Here is a 26970-nt window from a genome sequence, read left to right on the forward strand (position 1 = left end):
CGACGTGGAACCTTCACCTGCCCGCCGGGAGCTCAATTACCGGCGTATAAACAGGTATTGCGATGAAGATCACCAGTCGGCTGAAGATGTGAAAAATTGTCATATATGTAACCCCGCCACTGAGTCGGAAGAAGAAGGGTAGCTGGAGTGTTTTGCTGTTACTTAATATAATAAAATTTCTCAGACATATATTGTTTTGTGTACTTATTTAATTGTGGGGTATTTCTTTTTTGTTGCTTGCAAAGTGTGTTATATACACCACACATGTGTAGGGTGCTACATGCGTGCACCCACACGTACATACACACCTGCTAACAATCTGTATAAATGCTTTAGTTTCATTGTGTGTTACGCTGCCTGACATAAGCACGGTAGCATATACAGTATGCATATGTAGTAGGTAGCATATGCACTTACATTAAGGCGTGCCCCATGAAGATATGCGGTGTTAAGCAACCCGTGCTTACCCAAAAGGGAGCTATGCTTGCCGTAAGAAGTAGCTAGCAGAGAATGTGTAGTCAGCCATATAGGAGCGATATTGATGAGTACAGCGTGAAACGAGCAAGCAAGCAAACCTTTGTGATTTTGACGCGGGGTTTTGTATTTTGAAAGCATGACACCTGAAGCGTCCGGGAACAATTGTCCGGGAACAAGTTTCATGTTCCTGGACACAGTGGTTGACGCATGGGTACACAACAGCTTCGCGGAAAGCGTTAAAGTTGGCATGCAGCACGTGCTTCTTGCTGGATGAGCGCAAAATGCGCATGCTCTAGAAACAGTTTATTTCAGTTGTCTTCTGCTATTCATATGGGCAAGGAGTAAATGGATATCTCTCTCTAAATTAGCAAATAGTGAATTAGAATATTACAGAAATAGAATAGAATAGAATAGAAATAGTTGAGAGAGTTACCCATTTACATTGTTACCATACGGCAACTTCACTTTTGCGAACCAACACCATTTTGCCATGAAGTTTGTGGACATGCTCTTGATGAGGGTAAAAATGCTAATGATACAGCGGTTACTAAGGCTGAAAACAGCCCACCCTATTTGTAATGAATTAGATAATAAGTCTAAAACGGTTTGTAAGCTACATTATTTAATGCATAAGTATAAACATTTAGCAGAGCCGGAAATACGCCTTCCTTTTCTGGTGTTGAAACAATCCCGAATGCATGTTGCCGGCTCTCCCCGGCAGTGTGTGCCCCTCATCTTCGTATATGATGGGAAGCTGTGTGGTGTTGTGACGACTTAATTTGAGGGGTGTGTGATTACACGCCATTTTATGTACCGGTAGCTGAAGGCTGAGCAGAAAATCTCCCGTAGTGGTTCTTCGGCTGCAACGAAAAGAAGCCGTGTTTAATTATTGATCATCATACACATTATAAAGCACACAAGTGGCACTCTTGCTAATATGTTAAATAAGATTGCAAGATGCAGTAAGGTCTGTTGGCACTTACCGTTCCTTCTTTTCTTCATTCCTGATGTAGAAGCGTTCTAGTAGTTCAAAATCCACATGCAGCTTCAATATTTCGATGTTGAATTGGTTAAGATGGAAGTAGAGGTGTCTAAAAAGCTCCCAGTTGCTATACACCTCTACAGCCAGATAGCATAGGATTCTGTGCGCGACTGGGTACATGAAGGTGCGGTTGGGGAAGCAGATTGCTGCAGATTGCTGCAGATTGCATTGTATGATAGCAGGCTGGGCAGTATTTGCACATAGACTGGTATTGATTTAAATAGATTGTTTAGATACGGTTTTATGCAATTTAGCTTTTACGCTGTGTGGTTGCATAGAATGCGAGCCTATAATTTTTTACTGAGTTAAACTTTGTGACACTCACCAGGTGGGAGGGAGTGAAAGGTTGCAGGTAATTAAATTAGCCGCGTGCACTGTTAAACTGTGCGAGACTGGGTATTATGACCCTAGATGTAAGTACATAATTACCATATGTGTTTGGAGAATGACGCTAACGTAGTAAACCTTATGTTAATAAATACCATGTTTATGGATTAGTGGATATCAAAGATGATTGGGGCGTTATGTTTATGGCTTAGTGGAGATTAAAAGATAACAAAATCAGCATGTGGTAGTTTGATAAATGACTTTTTAATGAGGGTGATGTACGGGGTGGTGGTTACGTAATAGTGGGCTGGAGTAGCAACCTAGCTACTAATGTGATTTTAAATTGTTGTACTGGTTTAAACACCAATAGGCAGAAACACATAGCCCAAACGCATCGGACCCATGAATATTCCGGGGTAGAATAGGTCTTCAGCAACCCATGCTTGCTGTGAAAGGCGACTATGCTTGTCGTAAAAGGCGACTAACGGGATCGGGTGGTCAGGCTCGCTGGTATATATCCTGTATATATAGTATCAAGTAACTAATTTCCTCTAATAATAGATTACTAGTATCACCTTCGGCAAGCACAATCACTCAGCAGGATCATTTGGGCAGTTGTAAAAATTCATAACCCCTATTGTGAAACTGTCCACGTGGCCACACCAAGTAAATCTTTCCAATAGCCTCGAATAACCATTACATTACATTACATTACATTACATTACTTTACATTAGTATTTTATTGTAGAGTATTATATTATAGAGTGTCATATAAAGAGAGTTCTATATTATTGAGTATTATAGATTACATTTACACACACACACACACACACACACACACACACACACACACACACACACACACACACACACACACATATTATGTATATACATACATGCATCCAAGTTATCATACACACCATACACACATACAGCCATGTAATTATACGTACACACTGTATAGGTAGGAAGTCAGTTTGCATCAAATCTTTATAACCGGTGAGATTTTGATAACTTCACACCTGATTTATTTGTCTGAATGGAAGGTCTGAAAACAAGGGCCGAACCGCTGCACAGTAATCTTATAGAATCAAAGTACCGTTGTGCTGCATATATATGCATACAGAACATATATGTTTCGATGACGAGTCATTCCTTAAAAAAGTATGATGTATAGTATAAGTACATACACTTAAAAGTAGACACATGTTTACGATAATAATGACAGAATGATAAATAAACGCTGGTCGGTTTAGTTTAAATCCCATTAGTCCCATAAATCCCATAAGTTGCCATTTTTTAAACATCTTTTCATGAGATTAAAGAAATGATGGTGCAGAAAAAAAGACTGGCTATTTACATTATAACCCTGATGCAATCGTGTCACTCAATACAATCCACAAAGAACAATACATAGGGCGCCTTTTTACTATTTATTCCTTATTTTATATCAATAATTCGTTTACGGGAAACAAAGAATGAATTTATTTAACAAATATGATTATATCATGAAATGTTTAGTGGTGTCGCAAATCGATTTTTAGATATCAGTAACTGAATTTTATCATATCAAATAATGTACTATCCAAAATAATTATCAGTGACAATGTAACTGGATAGATCTGAGGGACCTTTCTCCTTGCTCATTGTTAGATGAGGAACACTTTATGTTGAAATGCCCTCTCTAAAAAGATCTGAAAATGAAACTAATATCACCACCCGCCTTCGCTATACAACCAATATCACTTAAAATACCACAACATTCACAAGTGCCTTATGCAAAATGATCTCCTATTTCATTTACAAAATGTTAATGCAAAGTTAATCTGCATTTCCTCTCTAGACAAAATAATAGCAATATTTGTATTACATGGTGTATATGAATGTTGACAACTACCCTTGTACCCTTAGCCCTGTGGGTGTTTGTATACATCTTCTTCGTGCCACATCAAGCTCATTGTGAGGAATATATTGCGTACTTTAGTGAAGATTTGTTGACATGGTGTTTCAGGTGTTATGTGCACACGGTAATGACTTTGCGTTTTAAAATGATTAAAACTCATTGTGGCGTGTATTATAGTCTCATCCAATACACAGCTATATATTTGTGTAGAAAACCCGCGCACTATACTCGCAAAAATATAGTTTCTTTCAAGTGTGAAATACTAGTTGATTTTCGTACATTTTATGCTAAATTATCAATAACACATTATTTAACTAAATTTGCTTCATGAAGAAAAATGCATGCGCGTGCATATTGGTATTAAAAGTCTTAGATTTCTCAAATATGTATTAGTTTTTCGAGGCCTAACTTGGGGTTGTGATGAAAAAGTGCCAAATTAGGTTGCATAAACATAAATTTTCAGAGACTTAAAGTTTCATTATTAAATAAGAATATCAAGAATGTTTTATCACATTCGTGTTGTAAAGTTAGCAGAGTTTCTGCTAAGGACTAAGGACCTTATTGCGTAATTAATAGAGATAGAGATAGCGACCTAAAATTGGCAAATTACACGCGATTTCACGTGTCCGCCCTTTTTGTTGAAGGCGAAGACAATGATGCGTCGTGCCACTGCGAACATCCCCTGCCAAGTTGAATAAACATTCTGCGATAGCGCGGCAGAGTTGACCAGAGGCTATCAGTAGCGTTTCTTATCCAGCTTATTTAGGTCCGTGATGTGATTCTCTTAGGGTAGCCAAATGCCGAGGATAAATGTATCAACGGGATTCCCAGGAACATTGGGGCTTTTCGTCGCCAGGAATATTCACAGGGGTCTAAAATATCATCAAACTGGACAGCGTTGGTCTTTGTCTGACTGGCATAAACAACGCTTACGTGTATGGTGAATTGAATGTTAATCTTAATTGCCTTTGATAAACAAACATATTTTTAAGGACGGTGACATGATAACTACAGCTTTAAGTAAGCTGTAGCTACCTTGGGATGATATGAAATCAAAATGTTCCATAATCATACTTATTTTGCTGATTAAGCTTGGTACAAACAGTAACAGTATGCAGATGTGTTTGGTTTTAACATATCCACAAAATCAATTGAGGCTTAAGAGTAGCGTGTTCCTGACTATTGAAAATATAGTACATATGCCATCAATTTTACGAACAGCTTCTGACAGAAGTCGGAACATGTATCTATACACTGTTTAAAATGCCACAGTCAGATCAATATTTGCATACTACTCAGGTTGTGAGCTCGATTACCACTTAGTAACTGAAATACACTGGTGATAGAAACAAACAACTGCATTTAAATTGAAAGGAGCCCCAGCGAGGTTCAGTCTGTTGCAAAATATAGACTTGCTTCATCGAGGACTATCTCATTGCTATAAGGGCTAGGCGGAGGTTTAGTAAAATAGTATTGTACAAGACAATCTGGTTGTGAGCATGTATCTTCAGAACTCGTGAACGTCATTATCCTGTCTACGTCAAGGCGAACCGTTCCAACAAATATAGCTGTATGTAAAGCGTTTGCGCATCCGTCATTACCGTTTGCCAAAACACACATTTATTTTGTAGGCTAAAAGTTCGGATACTGACATTGATAAAACTAACATATGTGGTGATTATTACCAATGATTATGACATTGTCATTAAAAAAAACTAAAGCCCTAAATAGTTTTGATGCTATTTTGTATGATAAATGTTTTTTTGTATTATATATATGTATAAATATTGTTTTATTAATCTTTATCTAATGCCATTAAATCAACTTAAAAAGTATCGACTGGCATAGCAGCAAGTCCCTTGTGCTAAAACCGTCGATCCTGGTTACGTTAATTAATGCACGTACAGCTTCCAGCAGCTGCGACGTTACATCGAGTTACAAACCACGAAATCGGGAATGTAAATATTAGAAACTCCGGCCCGTAACATAACCCGCAAGAGCTGACCAATGAAATCCGAGAACGAGCAATGCCGGTATTCGCTGGTTTACGCTGAAAAGGGAGGAGCTTGATAAAATCGTTCATTCGCAGTAATTTCCCATGACAAATAACGACGTTAATTCGACAGAAAACCGATGTTGAGAAAGAGTCCCCAAAACGTCTTTTTTTCTCAATGACCATATACGGAAAATAACGACGTATTCGTGTTTGCACAGCCAAGCTATTTCATAGGCTACACATGTTACACATCAACTCCAGCATATAAAACCATTCCGTCACTTGCAGCAGCACCACACTGGGTAGAACACTTGACAATGGAGAAGGTAAGTTGTTTTCAAATTATAGATAAGGCTAACTAAAACACATTCTGCAGGGGAACCTACACTATGTACGAGTATTTAAGGAAACCCTGAGCCTAGAGCTGGAAAGGGGATGAGTAAAGGCTACTACAGCTGAGAAAGGGATGATAGTTGAATGGAGGTTAATGTTTTATTAAAAATATATTCTGGGATATGTACGAGACACAATGTTTACCGTTATCCATATGCTTAAAATTTATACTTTGGCTTCAATGTCGGATTTCCTCTCCCCACTCAATTCGTTAAGAATTTCTTATGAACATTGCAGATTTTATATTTACTTAGGTGTCTATCTGCTGAAATTAGTTCTGTCTAAACTGAACTTTAATTAATCCGTATCCCCACTAAATTAACGGTCCCGAATTAACTAAACTGCCGGGGGAAAAGAAAGTATACACCCATGTTTGTGTGACTTATATGAAACAAACAAGAAATGGATATATTCGATGGGGATGTGTTTGATACGGGTAACTAGTTGTGTTTGATACGGGTAACTAGTTGTGTTTGATACGGGTAACTAGTTGTGTTTCTGGCCTGACGTTTTCAGTGTTTTGACAACTTTTTTCAGCCAGGTAACGTCTGGATAACGTGTGTAATGTTTGGGCAAATCCAATTTTAAGTGTTACCTTCTTTTGCCGGGAAGTTTACCTTCATTGATCAGTAACTGAAATCTGTCTGATGTGGACTTCTTTTACTCTGAATTACTGATTGAAATTATGGGACAATGTATTATCGCTTTCAAATTCGGAATTAATGTTTATACATCTCCGTCACGCATCCAGTAGGCAGTTCTTCAACTTAGATTGAAGCCGACAAAGGCCTTGACTCAAATGTAACATTGTATTACGGTTAATGACTAATAGATGAAAATAACTCTTTACCAAATCACACATACTCCAGTTTGTTTTATTCCAACCTGCTTGTTGGGATTTATACCTACTTGTTGGAATATATACCTACTTGTTGGAATATATACCTGCTTGTTGGAATATATACCTACTTGTTGGAATATATATCTACTTGTTGGAATATATATTTACTTGTTGGAATATATACCTACTTGTTGGAATACATACCTTCTTGTTGGAATATATACCTGCTTGTTGGAATACATAGGTACATGTTGGAATATATACCTACTTGTTGGAATATATACCCACTTGTTGGAATATATACCCACTTGTTGGCATACATACCTACTTGTTGGCATACATACCTACTTGTTGGAACATATACCTACTTGTTGGAATATATACCTTCTTTTTGGCATATATATCTATTTGTTGGCATATATACCTACTTGTTGGCATATATATCTACTTGGCATATATACCTACTTGTTGGAATATATACCTACTTGTTGGCATGCATACCTACTTGTTGTAAAATATATCTACTTGTTGGCATATATACCCACTTGTTGGCATGCATACCTACTTGTTGGAATCCTCATACCCCCTGTTGTCAGAATCCCATGTTTGCCTCTCCGTTAGGATACATAAGGTCCACAGTTCATAATATACTACTCAACATTTGTAAGGGAAATATATTACCTCAAAGTAGATACATTTTATGGATAATAACTTATTTAATACTGTAAAGGTGACGTTTCGGTATAGATCCTTATACCGTGGTCAAGCAAGACTGAATGAGGAACATTGTACAGAATATATATAGTAGGTGGAGGATTAACAGTAACAACAATTGCAATTGGTTAAATAGACATAATATAATTTGACAACATTTCAATTACATAAAAAACTTTCTTTTGCCCCTCAGTTAATGTATTGTATATCTTTTTGGTTCATATTTTCACCACTTATGTCAACCACCGGTTTGCCTGCCTCGATGTTTTTTTAGGAAATGTAATTGCTTTTATTTTGAAGCAGACTTTCAATTGTTTCAAATGTTGATTCTTCAAGGTTCCGATAATACTGCTGCTTCTCCTGCTGATTTGTCACTCGTGCTTCAGCCAGGGTAAGTTGGTTACTGTCGCCCAAACGTATCACATATCTCTTGCCCTATTGACACTTTACGTTTTATTCTATGGAATAACCATAGATTGAATTAAATCATTAGCTCTTCAAAGTAAGTTGAGTACGAAATATTAGAGTCCAGGTATTGAATCAGAAGTGATTGCATTATTATGATAAATGAATGGTATTATAGACCTACTGTAATATCCCCATATCGAAAAGAAATCGGATTCATACCTCTTTAACAAATTCAGGTGTCATCATTTGTGGGAAGAAAAATGTGAAGTTTCAGCTACATTGATCACGTGGTTTCTGAGGTGAAGAACATTATGATGGCAATCTCATTAAAATCAGATCTAAGTTCTCGCTGCTGCTAAACAAAGATCTGAGGACATCCCATAACGGGTCACGTCAGAACGACCTTTCATCCGACCAAGATCGATTTACCAGATCATGAAAGTGACAGTCGGAATGTATTTCCTAAATATGCAACCTTGGAAACGTTATCACGGGGTATTCCGAACGACAGTTACGGCCCGTACGACTGATTCCATCACAATTATCTCTCGCTTCCGTGGGATAAACATTAGAACGGACGAGGCGTAGCACAGTACGTAGGAAACACTGTCATACACTCTCAACCATATACACTCTTCAAAAAAAGAAACGCACAGGTAGTGTGTAGTTCATTGAACCTGACTACACAAAACATTGGGTATATAAATTGGATATATGTTATTGCAAAATGTTGGTGACCTTATATTCGACAAACGGTGCGTCAAAACGCAGCCATTGTCGATTTGCAATGTTTTTAACGGCATTGTTTTGACAATTGTTAAAAAAATGTCATGGAGGAAAATAGTAAAGCAAAGTGCACGTGCAAGTTATAGCATTTGCAACTCGTGGTAGTGGCAATAAAAAGGCAAGTATATGCCAATAATTTGTCATTCAATTGTCAACACGTTCGAAAATGCCGAGACTCAGCGCTGCCGATTGGAACATCGCCACAGGACGTATCCAAACGTATCCAAACGTATCGCCACTTTAACGTCCATCACAGCACAATGTGCCGCCTTTGGGAACGATACACACAGTTCAATTCCACTGCAGACCGTCCGTGAACCAGCCGACCAAGAGTTACCACCCCTGCTTAGGATCACTAAATTCGACTGTTCCACATACGCCATCACAAAGCCACAGCTTCGAAGACTGTAGGACGCATGGTTTGAGGAGGATATCGCACCAGACTGTCAGGAACCATCTTCGCGAGGCTGGAATCCGACTCAGAAGACCAGTTATCGTCCCTGTTTTGCAACAGATCCATCGACAGTGCCTTACCTTAAAGCCTTGGAATTTGAGAAAATGGAGACGAGTGTGGTTTAGCGATGAATTACATTTTCTTCTTCACCGGCGAGATGGAAGACAACGTGTTAATCGTTGTCAAAATCAGCGTTTTGCCTACATTGTGTACGTGAATTCGACAATTTTTGTGGCTTTAGTGTCATGGCTTTGGGGGCCATATCCTACGAGATCTGACTTGATTGTGGTTCAGGGAAATTTGACAGCGAATCGGTGCATGAATCAAATTCTTCAACCCTAAATTCTTCCAATCATTGACCGCCAGAGGGATCTGTTTCATCAGGACAAAGCTCGAAGCACACAACTCGTGTTACGGTAGACTACCTTCATAATACCAACATCAACGTTTTGCCCTGGCAGTCGAGATCTCCAGATCTCAACCTAATCGAACACGTCTGGCATGAATTCGATCGACGTGTACGTCAACGTCAGAACACGCAGCAGACACTCCCGCAACTTGTCAACGCGTTACGAGCAGAATGGCGCAGAAATCCGCAGGGCAGAATTCTTTGACTTATCCAGTGAGTGCCGAGGAGATGCAGAGATTGCTGCCCGGGGCAGTGACACGAGATATTGAGTTCAGCACAACCTTGTAGCTTTATGTGACATGACAGTGAACAGTTTTCATGTGATTATCGAGCTCCAAAATTTCATATTTGTATCTATGATATTAAACTATATATATCGTCTTTATTAGGTACAATATATTTACTACACATCTACCTGTGCGTTTCTTTTTTTGAAGAGTGTATAAGACATTCCGAAAGGTTCACTTGTTCAGTTTTCGAAATTTTAATCGTGAATTGTGTCAATATATTTTTCAACTAACTTCTTATTTTGATGACTATCTCACCCACCACGTTTCAGACCAATGGTCATATAATGTTTTGAGGAATTGTTTTACTAAGAGAAATATCAACGATGGCTGGCTGCACATATAATATATAGATATATCCCTTGAATACACTTGAAACCCTTTATAGCAGCAAACACCCACTGCGTCCACTGAATCCATGAAGCCATAAGCACCTGAAGTTCACAAGATCGGTTCGACAATTGTACAGTTTTTGTATCATAGTTGTTCCTCCTGACACATGTCCTATCGTCCAGACAGTATCTGGATTCACCTGTGAAAACGCCCAACCCGCTAGTGGCGATACTGATTTACCCACAACATCCTTAGCTAGCGAGTGTGTAGAGAGAGTGAAATGCGTTGTATACACTTTTCAACAACCCATGCTTGTCGTAAAAAGCGACCAACGGGATCGGGTGGTAAGGTTCGCTAACTTAGTTGACGCATGCCATCTTACCCAAATGCACATACCAGTGTTTATGATATCAATCACTGGTACAAACAAACAAACAAGCACACACACAAACATATGTCTTGGCACGTCACTCCTTTTAAAGGAGTAAACAGAACTGACTGATACTTACTTGAGCTGTGTCCTGTGTGATCCAGATCCGTGTGAAAACTTCACAGAACTTGTAAACATCGAGGTTCGACAGCCCAACGACATCGGATGGCTCGATACCGATGACACACAACTGCAACCGGGGTGGTATGCGGCCCCAGTGAAATGGAAGCTGCTCAGCCGGGACACTGGAAAAGGCTTTACTTGTAACACCATCAACCCGATTTACAGAAAGTGTAAGTCACGTGTTTGCATGTTGTGGCGGTGTGTGGCAACATAGTGCTGTTGTTACATGATGTGGTTGTGTGTGGTATCATAGAGTGACATGTTGTGTCGGTGTGTGACAACATAGTGGTGTGGTTACATGATGTGGTTGTGTGTGGTACCATAGAGTGACATGTTGTGTCGGTGTGTGACAACTTAGTGGTGTAGTTACATGATGTGGTGGTGTGTGGTAGCATAGAATGACATGTTGTGACGGTGTGTGACAACATAGTGGTGTGGTTTTATGGTGCAGTGGTGTGTGGTAGCATAGAGTGACATAGTGTTGCGGTGTGTGACAACATAGTGGTGTGGTTTCATGATGTGGTGGTGTGTGGTAGCATAGAGTGACATGGTGTGACGGTGTGTGACAACATAGTGGTGTGGTTACATGATGTGATGATGTGTGGTCGCATAGAGTGACATGTTGTGATGGTGTGTGACAACAGAGTGGTGTGGTTTCATGGTGCGGTGGTGTGTGATATCATAGTGTGACATAGTGTGATGTTGTGTGACAACATAGCGGTTTGGTTATAAGATGTGAGGGTGTGTGGTAGCACAGAGTGACATGGTGTGATGATGTGTGACAACATAGCGGTGTGGTTACATGATGTGGTGGTGTTTGATTAAATAGGATGACGTGGTTATATCTTGGGCTGGTTTGTGGTGATTCGTGGTTATGTGTAGTGATGTTTTGGGATGTATTGTGATGTGTGGTGAGGTGATGATTTGTGATGTGTGGTGATGTATGGTGAAGTGTGGTTGTGTGTGGTGGTGTGCGATAATGTGTGTCGATATGTGTTGATGTGTTTTGGAGTGTAATAATGTGTGGTGATATGTTGTAATGTGTGTTGACGTGTGGTGATGTGACGTGATATGCAGTGATGTGTTGTGTAGTGAAGTGTAGTGATGTGTGGTGATGCGTTGTGGTGTGTGTTAGTTTGTGTTGATGTGTGTTGATGTGTTGCAATGTGTTGCAATGTGTTGATGTGTGTTGATGTTTGTTGATGTGCTGCGATGTGTGTGATATGTTTTGATGTGTGTTGATGTGTGGTGATGTCTAGTGTCGTGTGGTAATGTGTGTTAGTTTGTATTAGTGTGTAGTAATGTGTGTTCATGTGTGTTGATGTGTAGTGATGTGTTTTGATGCATTGTGATGTGTGTTGATGTGTGTTAGTTTCTGTTAGTGTGTTGATGTGTGTTGATGTGTAGTGATGTGTAGTGTCGTGTGGTAATGTGTGTTGAAGCATTGTGATGTTTGTTGTTGTGTGTTAGTTTCTGTTAGTGTGCTGATGTGTGCTGATGTGTTTTGATGTGTGTTGATGTGTGTTGATGTGTGTTAGTTTGTGTTAGTATGTGGAGATGTGCGTTGTTGCATGATGATATGTGTTGATATGTTGTGATGTGTCTTGATGTGTTGTGATGTATGTTAGTGTGTGTTGATGTGTTGTGATGTGTGTTTATGTGTTACGATGTATTGTGATGCATTGTGATGTATTGTGATGTGTTGTGATGTGTTGTAGGTTATGTTGATATGTATTGATGTGTGTTGGTGTGTTGTGATGTGTTGTAGGTTATGGTGATGTGTGTTGATGTGTGTTGATGTGTTTTAGTTTATGTTGATGTATGTTGATGTATGTTGGTGTGTGCTAGTTTGTGTTAGTGTGTGGTGATGTGTGGTGATGTGTGTGATACATGTGATGTATGTTGACGTTTGGCGAAGTGTGTGGTGATGTGTGATGATGTGTGGCGAAGTGTGTTGTGATGTGTGGTGATGTTTGTTGATATGTGTTGATGTGTTTTACTGTGTTGTGTTTTGTGTTATCTGCCTTCACTGTAGTAACATCATCAGGACACCATTACATGGCTTTCTTTATTTCATCAGTATCTTTAGTATAGAATAGAAAGTCATAACTGAGTGTTTTATTTCAATTCATAATTTGGCTGTTTTAATGACATCACAGTTTAATTTCAGTTAGTTCTAAAACTCTAATTCTGTTTGTTTCCAGCTAAAAGTGGAGATACCTCTGTTGTGTGTGTTAGGTCGAATCGTGACAAATGTTTCAAGTCATTTTCCATCGAGACGAGGATGTGTGGCGATAGAGAAATATATAATCTCACCACGAGCGTTAGTCAATCAGGATTTTGCTTTGGTAAGTCTTAGAGTACTACTTTACTATCTCACCACTCTAAACTGTCTAGTGACTACACACCATGGTTCTCACCCCCTCTGCACTGTCATGGCAATGACGCCCTGATTCTCACCCCCTCTGCACTGCCATGGCAATGACGCCCTGGTTCTCATCCTCTCTGCACTGTCATGGCAATGACGCCCTGATTCTCACCCCCTCTGCACTGTCATGGCAATGACGCCCTTATTCTCACCCCCTCTGCACTGTCATGGCAATGGCGCCCTGATTCTCATCCTCTCTGCAATGTCATGGCAATGACACCCTGATTCTCACCCCCTCTGCACTGTCATGGCAATGACGCCGTTATTCTCACCCCCTCTGCACTGTCATGGCAATGACGCCCTGATTCTCACCCCCTCTGCACTGTCATGGCAATGAGGCCCTGATTCTCACCCCCTCTGCACTGTCATGGCAATGACACCCTGATTCACATCCCCTCTGCACTGTCATGGCAATGACGCCCTGATTCTCACCCCTCTGCACTGTCATGGCAATGATGCCCTGATTCTCACCCCCTCTGCACTGTCATGGCAATGACACCCTGATTCTCGGCCCTTGGGAACTGTCACAGTGACCACAGCTTGATTTTCACCACCTTGAAACTGTCCTGGTAATCACAGCCTGATGCTAACCCCTCCAAACTGACGAAGTGACCACACCCTGATTCTCACCCCCTCCAAACTGACATAGTGACCACACCCTAATTCTCACCCCCTCCAAACTGATATAGTGACCACACCCTGATTCTCACCTCCTCCAAACTGACATAGTGACCACACCCTGATTCTCACCTCCTCCAAACTGACATAATGACCACACCCTGATTCTCACCTCCTCCAAACTGACATAGTGACCACACCCTGATTCTCACCCTCTCCAAATTGATATAGTGACCACACCCTGATTCTCACCTCCTCCAAACTGACATAGTGACCACACCCTGATTCTCACCCTCTCCAAACTGACATAGTGACCACACCCTGATTCTTATTCCCTCCGAACTGTCACAGTGACCACAGCTTGATTTTCACCACCTTGAAACTGTCCTGGTAATCACAGCCTGATGCTAACCCCTCTCAACTGTCATAACGACAGCACCCTGATTCTCACCCCTCCAAACTGACATAGTGACCACACCCTGATTCTTATTACCTCTTAACTGTCATCGTGACCACACCCTGGTTCGCATCCAATCTACACTGTCATAGCTAACCACATCCGGAATTTTACATGACCAAACTGACATACTGACCACACCCTGATTTCCAGGTCTCGTAACTGTCACAGCAACCACACCCTGAATTTCACCTCCTCAAAACTCTTTTGATTTTCAAAGATTCAACTACACTACTGATTTAATCCCCCACAAAAGCGTCATGGTGTCCAAAAAATGATTTTTCACCCCTTTGAAACTGACATAATGACCACAACATAATCGTCACCCTTTGAAAATGTCAAGTCAACCACTACCTGATTTCCACACCTTTGAAACTGTCATGGCAAATACACCATGATTTTAGCACCTTCCAAATTGTCATGGCAACCACATCCTTATCGTCATCCAAGCGGAAGTGTCATTGCCACCACACACTGATGTTCAACCCTTCAACTGTCATGTGGTCCAGGCACTGATTTTGAAACCTTCATAGCGACCACACCCTGACTTTCACCCCCTCAAAACTGTATTTGCGACCATACCAAGATTTGCACGCATTCAAAACTGTCACACCGACCATGTCCTGATTTGCACCTACTCGAAACTGCATAGAGACAATACCCTGGTTCTGTCCCCTTCAAAACTTCTTGGCAACAACAGCCTGCTTCGGACCCGTTCAAAGCTGTCATGGTAACCACATTCTGATTTTCGCACCTTTGAATTTGTCTGTACGACCACATCCTGACTTCCACCCCTGCGAAACTATTATAGTGACCACACACTGATTTTCAAAACTTCGAAAGTGTAATGGCAATCACACCCTGAATTTCATCCCCTCAAAACTGTAAAAGAGACCTACCAGAATTGTTTGCGTGCATATCTTGATTTCCACCCATTCGAAACATATCATGTCGTTTACACAATGATAACCATCTTTAAAACCTATCATGGCGACCACACCTGCTTATCATCCTTTACAAACTGTCATGTCGTTAACACACTGACTACCTGACTTTAACAACTGTCATGCCGTTCACACACTAATTACCATCTTCAAAAACCGACATGGCGACCACATCCTGATTATCTCCCTTTAAAAACTGGCATGGCGACCACACCTGCTTATCGCCCTTTACAAACTGTCATGGCGTTCACACACTGGTAACAATCTTTAAAAACTGTCCTGGTGACCACATCCTGATTATCACCCTTTCCAAACTGTCATGTCGTCTACACACTGATTACCATTTAAACACTGACATGGCGACCACATCCTGATTATCTCCCTTTTAAAACAAGCAAGCCGACCACCCCTTGATGATAACATTAAAAAAACTGTCATAGCATTCAGATATTGATTAGCAACCTTCAACAAACTGATGTATTTGCATAGATGCTGTCTTTGGCTCTTTTATTCTTATTTCAAAACACTTTCTGGAAACTAATTAAGCTTCATATTTCATTTGGCAGATATCACAGACTGTGAGAGATATAAACCTTGTGCAAATGGGGGCACGTGCACGGAGATATGGAATGGCTACAGCTGCGCCTGTCCACCTCAGTTTTCGGGTGCGAACTGTACAGGTAGGTTTCAGAATGGCCATGATGGAATGAGTTCGCATCAATGCATCTTTTAAGAGTTTTTCAGCAATATGACGGCGTGTCAGATTGTTTTTGTTTGTTTGTTTGCTGTATGACGCCACACTCAGCAATATTCCAGCTTGATTGTCACCCTTTAACAACTGGGATAGCGTTCACACACTGAGATTCATCCTTTGGGAACTATCATTGCGATCATATCCTGATTTTCAGGCCGTTGGTCCATCATTCGGAACTGTTATGTAACCATGCTCTGATTTTCACCCCTTCGAAACTGTTATAGCGACCACAACCTGATTATGACACTTTAAGAACTGTCATGGCGACCACAACCTGATTATGACACTTTTAGAACTGTCGTTGACACACTAACTACCACCCTTTACAAACAGCCATTGCATCACACACTGATTGTCACACTTCTAAAGCTGTCATGGCGTGCAGACACTGATTTCCACTCTTCTAAAACTGTCATGAAGACCATGCCCTGATTATCACAATTGAAAACAACTTTCACAATTGCCGCCCCTATGAACAGTATTTCAGTAACACTAGTCATAGGAAGTGCACTCTTCACGATTGAGAACTTCTTTTGGTAGCGGAAGTAGTGGTAGTTGTATCAGCAGCATATGCGGAAGATGCTGAATACATTTAGTGTCAATAATAATTACAAACTCCAATATGCCCATATCAAGGGAAACCTCCGGTCAGAATATAGACGAAAGAAAATCTGGAGTGAATGCTCACCATAAAATTAAAGCCACAAATATTTATTCTGTATCTATCCTTTCGTATTCTTTTGGGGTTGTTTATTGGACAAAACAAGAAATTCGCGGTATTGACACCCTCACACGAAGAGTCATGTCAGACAATGGAGTCAGCCATCCTCGCCCTTCCATTAATCGCTTATATTTACAAATCTATCTATCTATATATCGTATCTATATACGTGTAACACTGTAACAAACAACAAAGTCCCTTCATCTACAGACTTAACACAATCATTACATATTGCACGTTTGTTTTCCAGTCTCCATTGACCAGAAGCTAGACATCCTGATTGTAGAAGATGTTTCACGCTCCATCGGCAAACCCAACTTTGACGAAATGAAACGATTCCAAGAGAGTATGGTAAACTCTACCAACATAGGCCCTGATGCTGTTAACGTTGCATTGATAGCGTTTTCTTCAAAGGCGAGAGTGGTATTCAGATTCAATGAGCATAGCAACAACAAGTCGGGCGTTCTGGCAGCTCTCAAACAGCAGACATACGAAGAGGGTCCTTCTACGAACATCGGCGATGCCATCAAGCTGGCAACTAGTACAATTTCCAATGGCGACCGCAATGACGCTGACAACAAGGTCATCATGTTAACCGATGGGTACACCACAATTGAGGACCGGGAGGCCATTGCTGCCAGTATTGGTTCTCTGAAAGCCAAAGCTGAGGTATTTGTTGTTGCTATCTCGGAAGTAGATGCCAATTCCACAATCAACCTAATTGCTTCGAGACCTTCCAACATCTTCAAGATTGGCTCCCCTGATGCAGTCAGTGCTATCCTACAGAAGATGAAGGGTGGTCCCGACCTGACTTAACAGGTTGGATGAAATAGCTGCACTAAATGTTATTTCGTAACCAATAAATGGTCTGCATATGCTGCGAGTTTGTTGTTTCGTGTGTATGTGTGTGAAAGAGAGAGAGAGAGAGAGAATGTGTGTGTGTGTTTTTGTGTGTGTGTGAAAGAGAAAGTAACTGTGCGTGTGTTTGGGGGTTGGGGTGGGGTAGGGGTTGGTGAGGAGGTAGCACGGGGAATAAGGGGCGAGAATTTGAGGGATGAGGTATTCCTCGTGTCACAACCGCCCTGAATTTATGACCAAATTCTACTGAAGAATAAACCACACATTTCATTACTGAGTGTCTAGTGAAGCACCGCCAACAGTGGCTTTGCTGAGTGTTTAGTCAAGCAAAACCAACAGCAGGGGTACTACTGACTGTTAAGTGAAGCAAAACCAACAGTGGCATTGATGACTGTTTAGTGAAGCACAGCCAACAGCAGGGGAATTACTGTCTGTCTTTAAGCAGCCTGTCAGACGCTGTTGTAGCAATGAAAACGGAGTTGACATGGCTTTCAAAGGGTTTATTCATTCAATTATACGTTTCACACATTCACTCACACATTCTGTCTAGATGATGAACTGCATCGGCTGAAGAAATATCTAGTTAATGACGCATGCTCACTCACTCTCACTCACTCACTCACTCACTCACTCACTCACTCATTAACTCACTCTTCCTCTCGGTCCCTCAATCACTCTTTCCTATTCTGTCCAGTAAATGAGGCATGCTCACTCTCTCACTCACTCACTGTCTAGACGGTAAAACTGCATCGTCTAGGGACATATCTAGTAAATGAAGCATGCTCACTCATTCACTCAATCACTCACTCACATGATGTCTAAAAATGAAGCATGCTCACTCACTCACTCACGCACATTCTGTTTAGACAGTGAAACTGCATCGTCCAGGGAAATATCTAGTAAATGAAGCATGTTGACTCACTCACTCACTCACTCACTCACTCACTCACATTCTGTCTAGTAAATGAAGCATGTTGACTCACTCACTCACTCACTCACTCACTCACATTCTGTCTAGTAAATAAAGCATGCTGACTCACGCACAGGAGGGATGGCAAGGTTTTAGCAGTAGGCCTAATATCGTCACTAGCGGTTGCTCTGAAAAAGCAGTCGAGCGCAAAACTACGCCATGCTCCGAACCAGACACGTCACAGTGACGTCATAGCTCGCCCACATCGCGGTCGTAGTGTCGCCAGTCAAGATACTTCATGACTGGCAGTGAGATGTGTCACCCGTGTAAAGACGGGTGGGTACATTTTCAGTTTGTACTTTTAGAATCTTTAAGGACATACGATGAAACCAGAATAGTACATATAGTCAAAATGATGTACAATAGAATGAATGTTGCAGGAATTAGGTGCTTGCTTCACACAGTCTTTAGACCCAGGCGTTTGTTTAGCCTGTCACCGAGGATCAAAATGAATGTAAACATCTAAACCCCGCGTTTCATCTGATAAGCTTGTTCTATTTTATCAGTATATTGCAAACAAAGCTTGTGAACTGATAATAAGTATTATAACATTATAATTAACAAACGTATTTCTGCAGTGCACCAACATTGTTTTTGAAGAATGGCAAGGAAGTTCAGAATAAGGATATATGTGTGCAAATATGCACCATTCTCAGTAATTTCGAACTAATTTAAAACAGACGTTAAATCCGAAAACACTTTGGCTCATAGCACAGGTCCGTCGCCATGTCATTCTTTATCGCCCTACATTGCTTGCCAGGTGTGTGTACCTTCTTTACACAACCAAACACCGTGTCAAACAAATAGTGCTGTGTCGGCTACAGTTTCTGTCTCAGATAGAAAGCTTATCTGTGACCACTGTACTCGCGTCATGTGTATGCTGGAAGTATGACATTGCTTCTAAGAAATACTGAAAATACCATAGTTAGCTGACCTGTGACCACTGTACTCCCGTTATTTGTGTGCTGAAAGTATGACATTGCTTCTAAGAAATACCGAAAATACCATAGTAAGCTTATCTGTGACCACTGTACTCCCGTCATTTGTATGCTGAAAGTTTGACATTGCTTCTAAGAAATACAGGAAATACCATAGTAAGTTTATCTGTGACCACTCTACTCCCGTCATTTGTATCCTGAAAGTATGACATTGCTTCTAATAAATACCGAAAATACCATAGTAAGTTTATCTGTGGCCACCGTACTCCCGTCATTTGTGTGCTGAAAGTATGACATTGCTTCTAATAAATACCGAAAATACCATAGTAAGCTTATCTGTGACCACTGTACTCCCGTCATTTGTGTGCTGAAAGTATGACATTGCTTCTAAGAAATACCGAAAATACCATAGTTAGTTTATCTGTGGCCACCGTACTCCCGTCATTTGTATGCTGAAAGTATGACATTGCTTCTAAGAAATACCGAAAATACCATAGTAAGCTTATCTGTGACCACTGTACTCGCGTCATTTGTATGCTGGAAGTGTGACATTGCTTCTAAGAAATACCGAAAATACCATAGTAATCTTATCTGTGACCACTGTACTCCCGTCATTTGTATGCTGAAAGTATGACATTGCTTCTACGAAATACCGAAAATACCATAGTAAGCTTATCTGTGACCACTGTACTCCCGTCATTTGTGTGCTGAAGGTATGACATTGCTTCTAAGAAATACCGAAAATACCATAGTAAGCTTATCTGTGACCACTGTACTCCCGTCATTTGTATGCTGAAAGTATGACATTGCTTCTAAGAAATACCGAAAATACCATAGTAAGCTTATCTGTGACCACTGTACTCCCGTCATTTGTATGCTGAAAATATGACATTGCTTCTAAGAAATACCGAAAATACCATAGTAAGTTTATCTGTGACCACTCTACTCCCGTCATTTGTATGCTGAAAGTATGACATTGCTTCTAATAAATACCGAAAATACCATAGTAAGCTTATCTGTGGCCACTGTACCCCCGTCATTTGTGTGCTGAAAGTATGACATTGCTTCTAAGAAATACCGAAAATACCATAGTAAGCTTATCTGTGACCACTGTACTCCCGTCATTTGTATGCTGAAAGTATGACATTGCTTCTACGAAATATCGAAAATACCATAGTTAGCTTATCTGTGACCACTGTACTCCCGTCATTTGTATGCTGAAAGTTTGACATTGCTTCTAAGAAATACAGAAAATACCATAGTAAGCTGATCTGTGACCACTCTACTCCCGTCATTTGTATCCTGAAAATATGACATTGCTTCTAATAAATACCGAAAATACCATAGTAAGCTTATCTGTGAACACTGTACTCCCGTCATTTCTGTGCTGAAAGTATGACATTGCTTCTAATAAATACCGAAAATACCATAGTAAGTTTATCTGTGGCCACCGTACTCCCGTCATTTGTGTGCTGAAAGTATGACATTGCTTCTAAGAAATATCGAAAATACCATAGTAAGCTTATCTGTGACCACCGTACTCGCGTCATTTGTATGCTGAAAATATGACATTGCTTCTAAGAAATACCGAAAATACCATAGTAAGCTTATCTGTGACCACTGTACTCCCGTCATTTGTATGCTGAAAGTATGACATTGCTTCTAAGAAATACCGAAAATACCATAGTAAGCTTATCTGTGGCCACTGTACCCCCGTCATTTGTGTGCTGAAAGTATGACATTGCTTCTAATAAATACCGAAAATACCATAGTAAGCTTATCTGTGACCACTGTACTCCCGTCATTTGTATGCTGAAAGTATGACATTGCTTCTACGAAATACCGAAAATACCATAGTAAGCTTATCTGTGACCACTGTACTCCCGTCATTTGTGTGCTGAAAGTATGACATTGCTTCTAATAAATACCGAAAATACCATAGTAAGCTTATCTGTGACCATTGTACTCGCGTCATTTGTATGCTGGAAGTATGACATTGCTTCTAAGAAATACCGAAAATACCATAGTAAGCTTATCTGTGACCACTGTACTGCCGTCATTTGTGTGCTGAAAGTATGACATTGCTTCTAATAAATACCGAAAATGCCATAGTAAGCTTATCTGTGGCCACTGTACCCCCGTCATTTGTGTGCTGAAAGTATGACATTGCTTCTAAGAAATACCGAAAATACCATAGTAAGCTTATCTGTGAACACTGTACTCCCGTCATTTGTATGCTGAAAGTATGACATTGCTTCTAAGAAATACCGAAAATACCATAGTTAGCTTATCTGTGACCACTGTACTCCCGTCATTTGCATGCTGAAAGTATGACATTGCTTCTAAGAAATACCGAAAATACCATAGTAAGTTTATCTGTGACCACTGTACTCCCGTCATTTGTATCCTGAAAATATGACATTGCTTCTAATAAATACCGAAAATACCATAGTAAGCTTATCTGTGACCACTGTACTCCCGTCATTTGTGTGCTGAAAGTATGACATTGCTTCTAATAAATACCGAAAATACCATAAAAACTGTATAACCTGAAACACCAAACGATTTAAGACGCACGATTTTCTGTAATACGTTAAGATAGTGTGTGTGTGTGTGTGTGTGTGTGTGTGTGCGTGCGCGCGCGCGCGCGCATGCGTGCGTGCGTGCGTGCGTCCGTGCGTGCGTGCGTGCGTAAAACATCGGTTTTCTGAAGAATTACACCGGTGGGCACCATATCCTTGGCAAAATATCAAACGGTATCCATTGATTCTCACAGACAGCAAATACCTGAATGTAACAGAGAAATCTTGAAAACAACGTTTAGTATTTGACTTGCCTACAATGTAGGTTTGCTATTCAGAGTATTGATACTCATATGCAGATATTAGATTCATGCAACAACGAAATGCCGCTTGCGGGGGCCATTTATTTCATTGGCATAACAATTCCACCAACAATTAAAGTCCATAATTTGAAATAATGAGTAGGTAGCTGATGCTGTACACTCATCGGGCGTTCCAATTTAATTAATTTAATATCTGATTGTTCATCAGTGTATAGCCATTGAAACAAACAAGATAAGTCCTTATAATGATGACATATAGCACACCCCTTACCAATGGCATATGTCTACTAGTCGTTATGATACTTGAACTATGGGGAAGTGTGGCAAGGACACTAGTGCCAGTTGTTATCACTGGTGTTGTAATATGTATATATGTTGTATGTTTCTGTTCCAAAACAAAATAACGGTCTATTCAGTTATTGAAACATTTTAACTAAGAGAAGAGATATTGTAAAACCAACAACTTCTTTATGTTCAAGGTCTTGTTTTTAAATTATTCCTCTTAACAGTCTCTGAGTCGTATTCTGCTTGAACTAACAGATTGACTGTAAATTAGCAAAAACCAGATATACAAACTATTAACTTAAAACAAAAGCATAATTAGAACCATATATTGAAATGGTTACCCTACAGAAAAATGTGCCTGTCAAATAATGTATCCTAAAACTCAAATCTTTGATAGATTTTAATATATGTATTCTGCATTTGACAACCATCCATTAATACCATCTGCTACAGCTGAGGTATTTTAAATCTAGTTCAGCAGTGAATATATTTGAAAGTCAACCATTTGTTGAAAGGCAAACACTTCTCTGAGGCCAGTAGTTATAATGTTTACCTGCAATATATAGTTTTCTGAACAGCATATATGGGGGTTTTGGGTGGTGGGTAGCCTAGTGGTTAATGCATTCGCACTTCATGCCGAAAACCCGGGATCGATTCCCCCACATGGGTACAATGTGTGAAGACCTGATCTAGTGTTCCCCGCCCAGATATTGCTGGAATATTGCTAAGAGCGACGTAAAACTCAACTCACTGACTGAACAGCATATGCTTCATTTTAGCCTCTAGTGACCCAAGTCCGGATCCGAGCCAGAGCGAGAAGGTTACAAAAAGTCTGGTCTACACGGTAGGTTGTAGGTGGTAGATAGTGTCAATGTCCAGCTTAGCTTCATCTACACGGTAGGTGGTAGGTGGTAGATAGTGTCAATGTCCAGCTTAGCTTCATCTACACGGTAGGTGGTAGATAGTGTCAATGTCCAGCTTAGCTTCATCTACACGGTAGGTGGTAGATAGTGTCAATGTCCAGCTTAGCTTCATCTACACGGTAGGTGGTAGATAGTGTCAATGTCCAGCTTAGCTTCATCTACACGGTAGGTGGTAGGTGGTAGATAGTGTCAATGTCCAGCTTAGCTTCATCTACACGGTAGGTGGTAGGTGGTAGATAGTGTCAATGTCCAGCTTAGCTTCATCTACACGGTAGGTGGTAGGTGGTAGATAGTGTCAATGTCCAGCTTAGCTTCATCTACACGGTAGGTGGTAGGTGGTAGATAGTGTCAATGTCCAGCTTAGCTTCATCTACACGGTAGGTGGTAGATAGTGTCAATGTCCAGCTTAGCTTCATCTACACGGTAGGTGGTAGATAGTGTCAATGTCCAGCTTAGCTTCATCTACACGGTAGGTGGTAGGTGGTAGATAGTGTCAATGTCCAGCTTAGCTTCATCTACACGGTAGGTGGTAGGTGGTAGATAGTGTCAATGTCCAGCTTAGCTTCATCTACACGGTAGGTGGTAGGTGGTAGATAGTGTCAATGTCCAGCTTAGCTTCATCTACACGGTAGGTGGTAGGTGGTAGATAGTGTCAATGTCCAGCTTAGCTTCATCTACACGGTAGGTGGTAGGTGGTAGATAGTGTCAATGTCCAGCTTAGCTTCATCTACACGGTAGGTGGTAGGTGGTAGATAGTGTCAATGTCCAGCTTAGCTTCATCTACACGGTAGGTGGTAGGTGGTAGATAGTGTCAATGTCCAGCTTAGCTTCATCTACACGGTAGGTGGTAGATAGTGTCAATGTCCAGCTTAGCTTCATCTACACGGTAGGTGGTAGATAGTGTCAATGTCCAGCTTAGCTTCATCTACACGGTAGGTGGTAGATAGTGTCAATGTCCAGCTTAGCTTCATCTACACGGTAGGTGGTAGATAGTGTCAATGTCCAGCTTAGCTTCATCTACACGGTAGGTGGTAGGTGGTAGATAGTGTCAATGTCCAGCTTAGCTTCATCTACACGGTAGGTGGTAGGTGGTAGATAGTGTCAATGTCCAGCTTAGCTTCATCTACACGGTAGGTGGTAGGTGGTAGATAGTGTCAATGTCCAGCTTAGCTTCATCTACACGGTAGGTGGTAGATAGTGTCAATGTCCAGCTTAGCTTCATCTACACGGTAGGTGGTAGATAGTGTCAATGTCCAGCTTAGCTTCATCTACACGGTAGGTGGTAGGTGGTAGATAGTGTCAATGTCCAGCTTAGCTTCATCTACACGGTAGGTGGTAGGTGGTAGATAGTGTCAATGTCCAGCTTAGCTTCATCTACACGGTAGGTGGTAGGTGGTAGATAGTGTCAATGTCCAGCTTAGCTTCATCTACACGGTAGGTGGTAGGTGGTAGATAGTGTCAATGTCCAGCTTAGCTTCATCTACACGGTAGGTGGTAGGTGGTAGATAGTGTCAATGTCCAGCTTAGCTTCATCTACACGGTAGGTGGTAGGTGGTAGATAGTGTCAATGTCCAGCTTAGCTTCATCTACACGGTAGGTGGTAGGTGGTAGATAGTGTCAATGTCCAGCTTAGCTTCATCTACACGGTAGGTGGTAGATAGTGTCAATGTCCAGCTTAGCTTCATCTACACGGTAGGTGGTAGATAGTGTCAATGTCCAGCTTAGCTTCATCTACACGGTAGGTGGTAGATAGTGTCAATGTCCAGCTTAGCTTCATCTACACGGTAGGTGGTAGATAGTGTCAATGTCCAGCTTAGCTTCATCTACACGGTAGGTGGTAGGTGGTAGATAGTGTCAATGTCCAGCTTAGCTTCATCTACACGGTAGGTGGTAGGTGGTAGATAGTGTCAATGTCCAGCTTAGCTTCATCTACACGGTAGGTGGTAGGTGGTAGATAGTGTCAATGTCCAGCTTAGCTTCATCTACACGGTAGGTGGTAGATAGTGTCAATGTCCAGCTTAGCTTCATCTACACGGTAGGTGGTAGATAGTGTCAATGTCCAGCTTAGCTTCATCTACACGGTAGGTGGTAGATAGTGTCAATGTCCAGCTTAGCTTCATCTACACGGTAGGTGGTAGATAGTGTCAATGTCCAGCTTAGCTTCATCTACACGGTAGGTGGTAGATAGTGTCAATGTCCAGCTTAGCTTCATCTACACGGTAGGTGGTAGGTGGTAGATAGTGTCAATGTCCAGCTTAGCTTCATCTACAAGGTAGGTGGTAGGTGGTAGATAGTGTCAATGTCCAGCTTAGCTTCATCTACACGGTAGGTGGTAGGTGGTAGATAGTGTCAATGTCCAGCCTAGCTTCATCTACACGGTAGGTGGTAGGTGGTAGATAGTGTCAATGTCCAGCTTAGCTTCATCTACACGGTAGGTGGTAGGTGGTAGATAGTGTCAATGTCCAGCTTAGCTTCATCTACACGGTAGGTGGTAGGTGGTAGATAGTGTCAATGTCCAGCTTAGCTTCATCTACACGGTAGGTGGTAGGTGGTAGATAGTGTCAATGTCCAGCTTAGCTTCATCTACACGGTAGGTGGTAGATAGTGTCAATGTCCAGCTTAGCTTCATCTACACGGTAGGTGGTAGATAGTGTCAATGTCCAGCTTAGCTTCATCTACACGGTAGGTGGTAGATAGTGTCAATGTCCAGCTTAGCTTCATCTACACGGTAGGTGGTAGGTGGTAGATAGTGTCAATGTCCAGCTTAGCTTCATCTACACGGTAGGTGGTAGATAGTGTCAATGTCCAGCTTAGCTTCATCTACACGGTAGGTGGTAGGTGGTAGATAGTGTCAATGTCCAGCTTAGCTTCATCTACACGGTAGGTGGTAGGTGGTAGATAGTGTCAATGTCCAGCTTAGCTTCATCTACACGGTAGGTGGTAGATAGTGTCAATGTCCAGCTTAGCTTCATCTACACGGTAGGTGGTAGGTGGTAGATAGTGTCAATGTCCAGCTTAGCTTCATCTACACGGTAGGTGGTAGGTGGTAGATAGTGTCAATGTCCAGCTTAGCTTCATCTACACGGTAGGTGGTAGGTGGTAGATAGTGTCAATGTCCAGCTTAGCTTCATCTACACGGTAGGTGGTAGATAGTGTCAATGTCCAGCTTAGCTTCATCTACACGGTAGGTGGTAGATAGTGTCAATGTCCAGCTTAGCTTCATCTACACGGTAGGTGGTAGATAGTGTCAATGTCCAGCTTAGCTTCATCTACACGGTAGGTGGTAGGTGGTAGATAGTGTCAATG

General features: G+C 41.1%; 1 protein-coding gene across 1 annotated transcript; it reads left to right on the forward strand.

Annotated features, from left to right (window-relative positions):
- Positions 1-5812: 5812 nt before the first annotated feature.
- LOC124111651 (sushi, von Willebrand factor type A, EGF and pentraxin domain-containing protein 1-like) lies at positions 5813-17678 on the forward strand. The gene is made up of 6 exons (XM_046471407.2): positions 5813-6071; positions 8030-8084; positions 10905-11093; positions 13128-13271; positions 15937-16050; positions 17096-17678. Exons 1-6 carry the CDS (start codon positions 6063-6065, stop codon positions 17659-17661), a joined length of 1077 nt encoding a protein of 358 aa, XP_046327363.2. The 5' UTR covers positions 5813-6062; the 3' UTR covers positions 17662-17678.
- Positions 17679-26970: the final 9292 nt, after the last annotated feature.

This window comes from Haliotis rufescens, unplaced genomic scaffold, assembly GCF_023055435.1.
Source record: "Haliotis rufescens isolate VD_foot unplaced genomic scaffold, xgHalRufe1.0.p SCAF_24, whole genome shotgun sequence".
Taxonomy (NCBI): domain Eukaryota; kingdom Metazoa; phylum Mollusca; class Gastropoda; order Lepetellida; family Haliotidae; genus Haliotis; species Haliotis rufescens.

What these genes read in the sequence shown, in the direction of transcription:
- LOC124111651 (XM_046471407.2), top strand. An exon ending in TCACTCGTGCTTCAGCCAGG is followed by an intron (nt 8,085 to 10,904) that starts GTAAGTTGGTTA and finishes TGTGTGATCCAG; the next exon opens with ATCCGTGTGAAAACTTCACA. An exon ending in CAACCCGATTTACAGAAAGT is followed by an intron (nt 11,094 to 13,127) that starts GTAAGTCACGTG and finishes GTTTGTTTCCAG; the next exon opens with CTAAAAGTGGAGATACCTCT.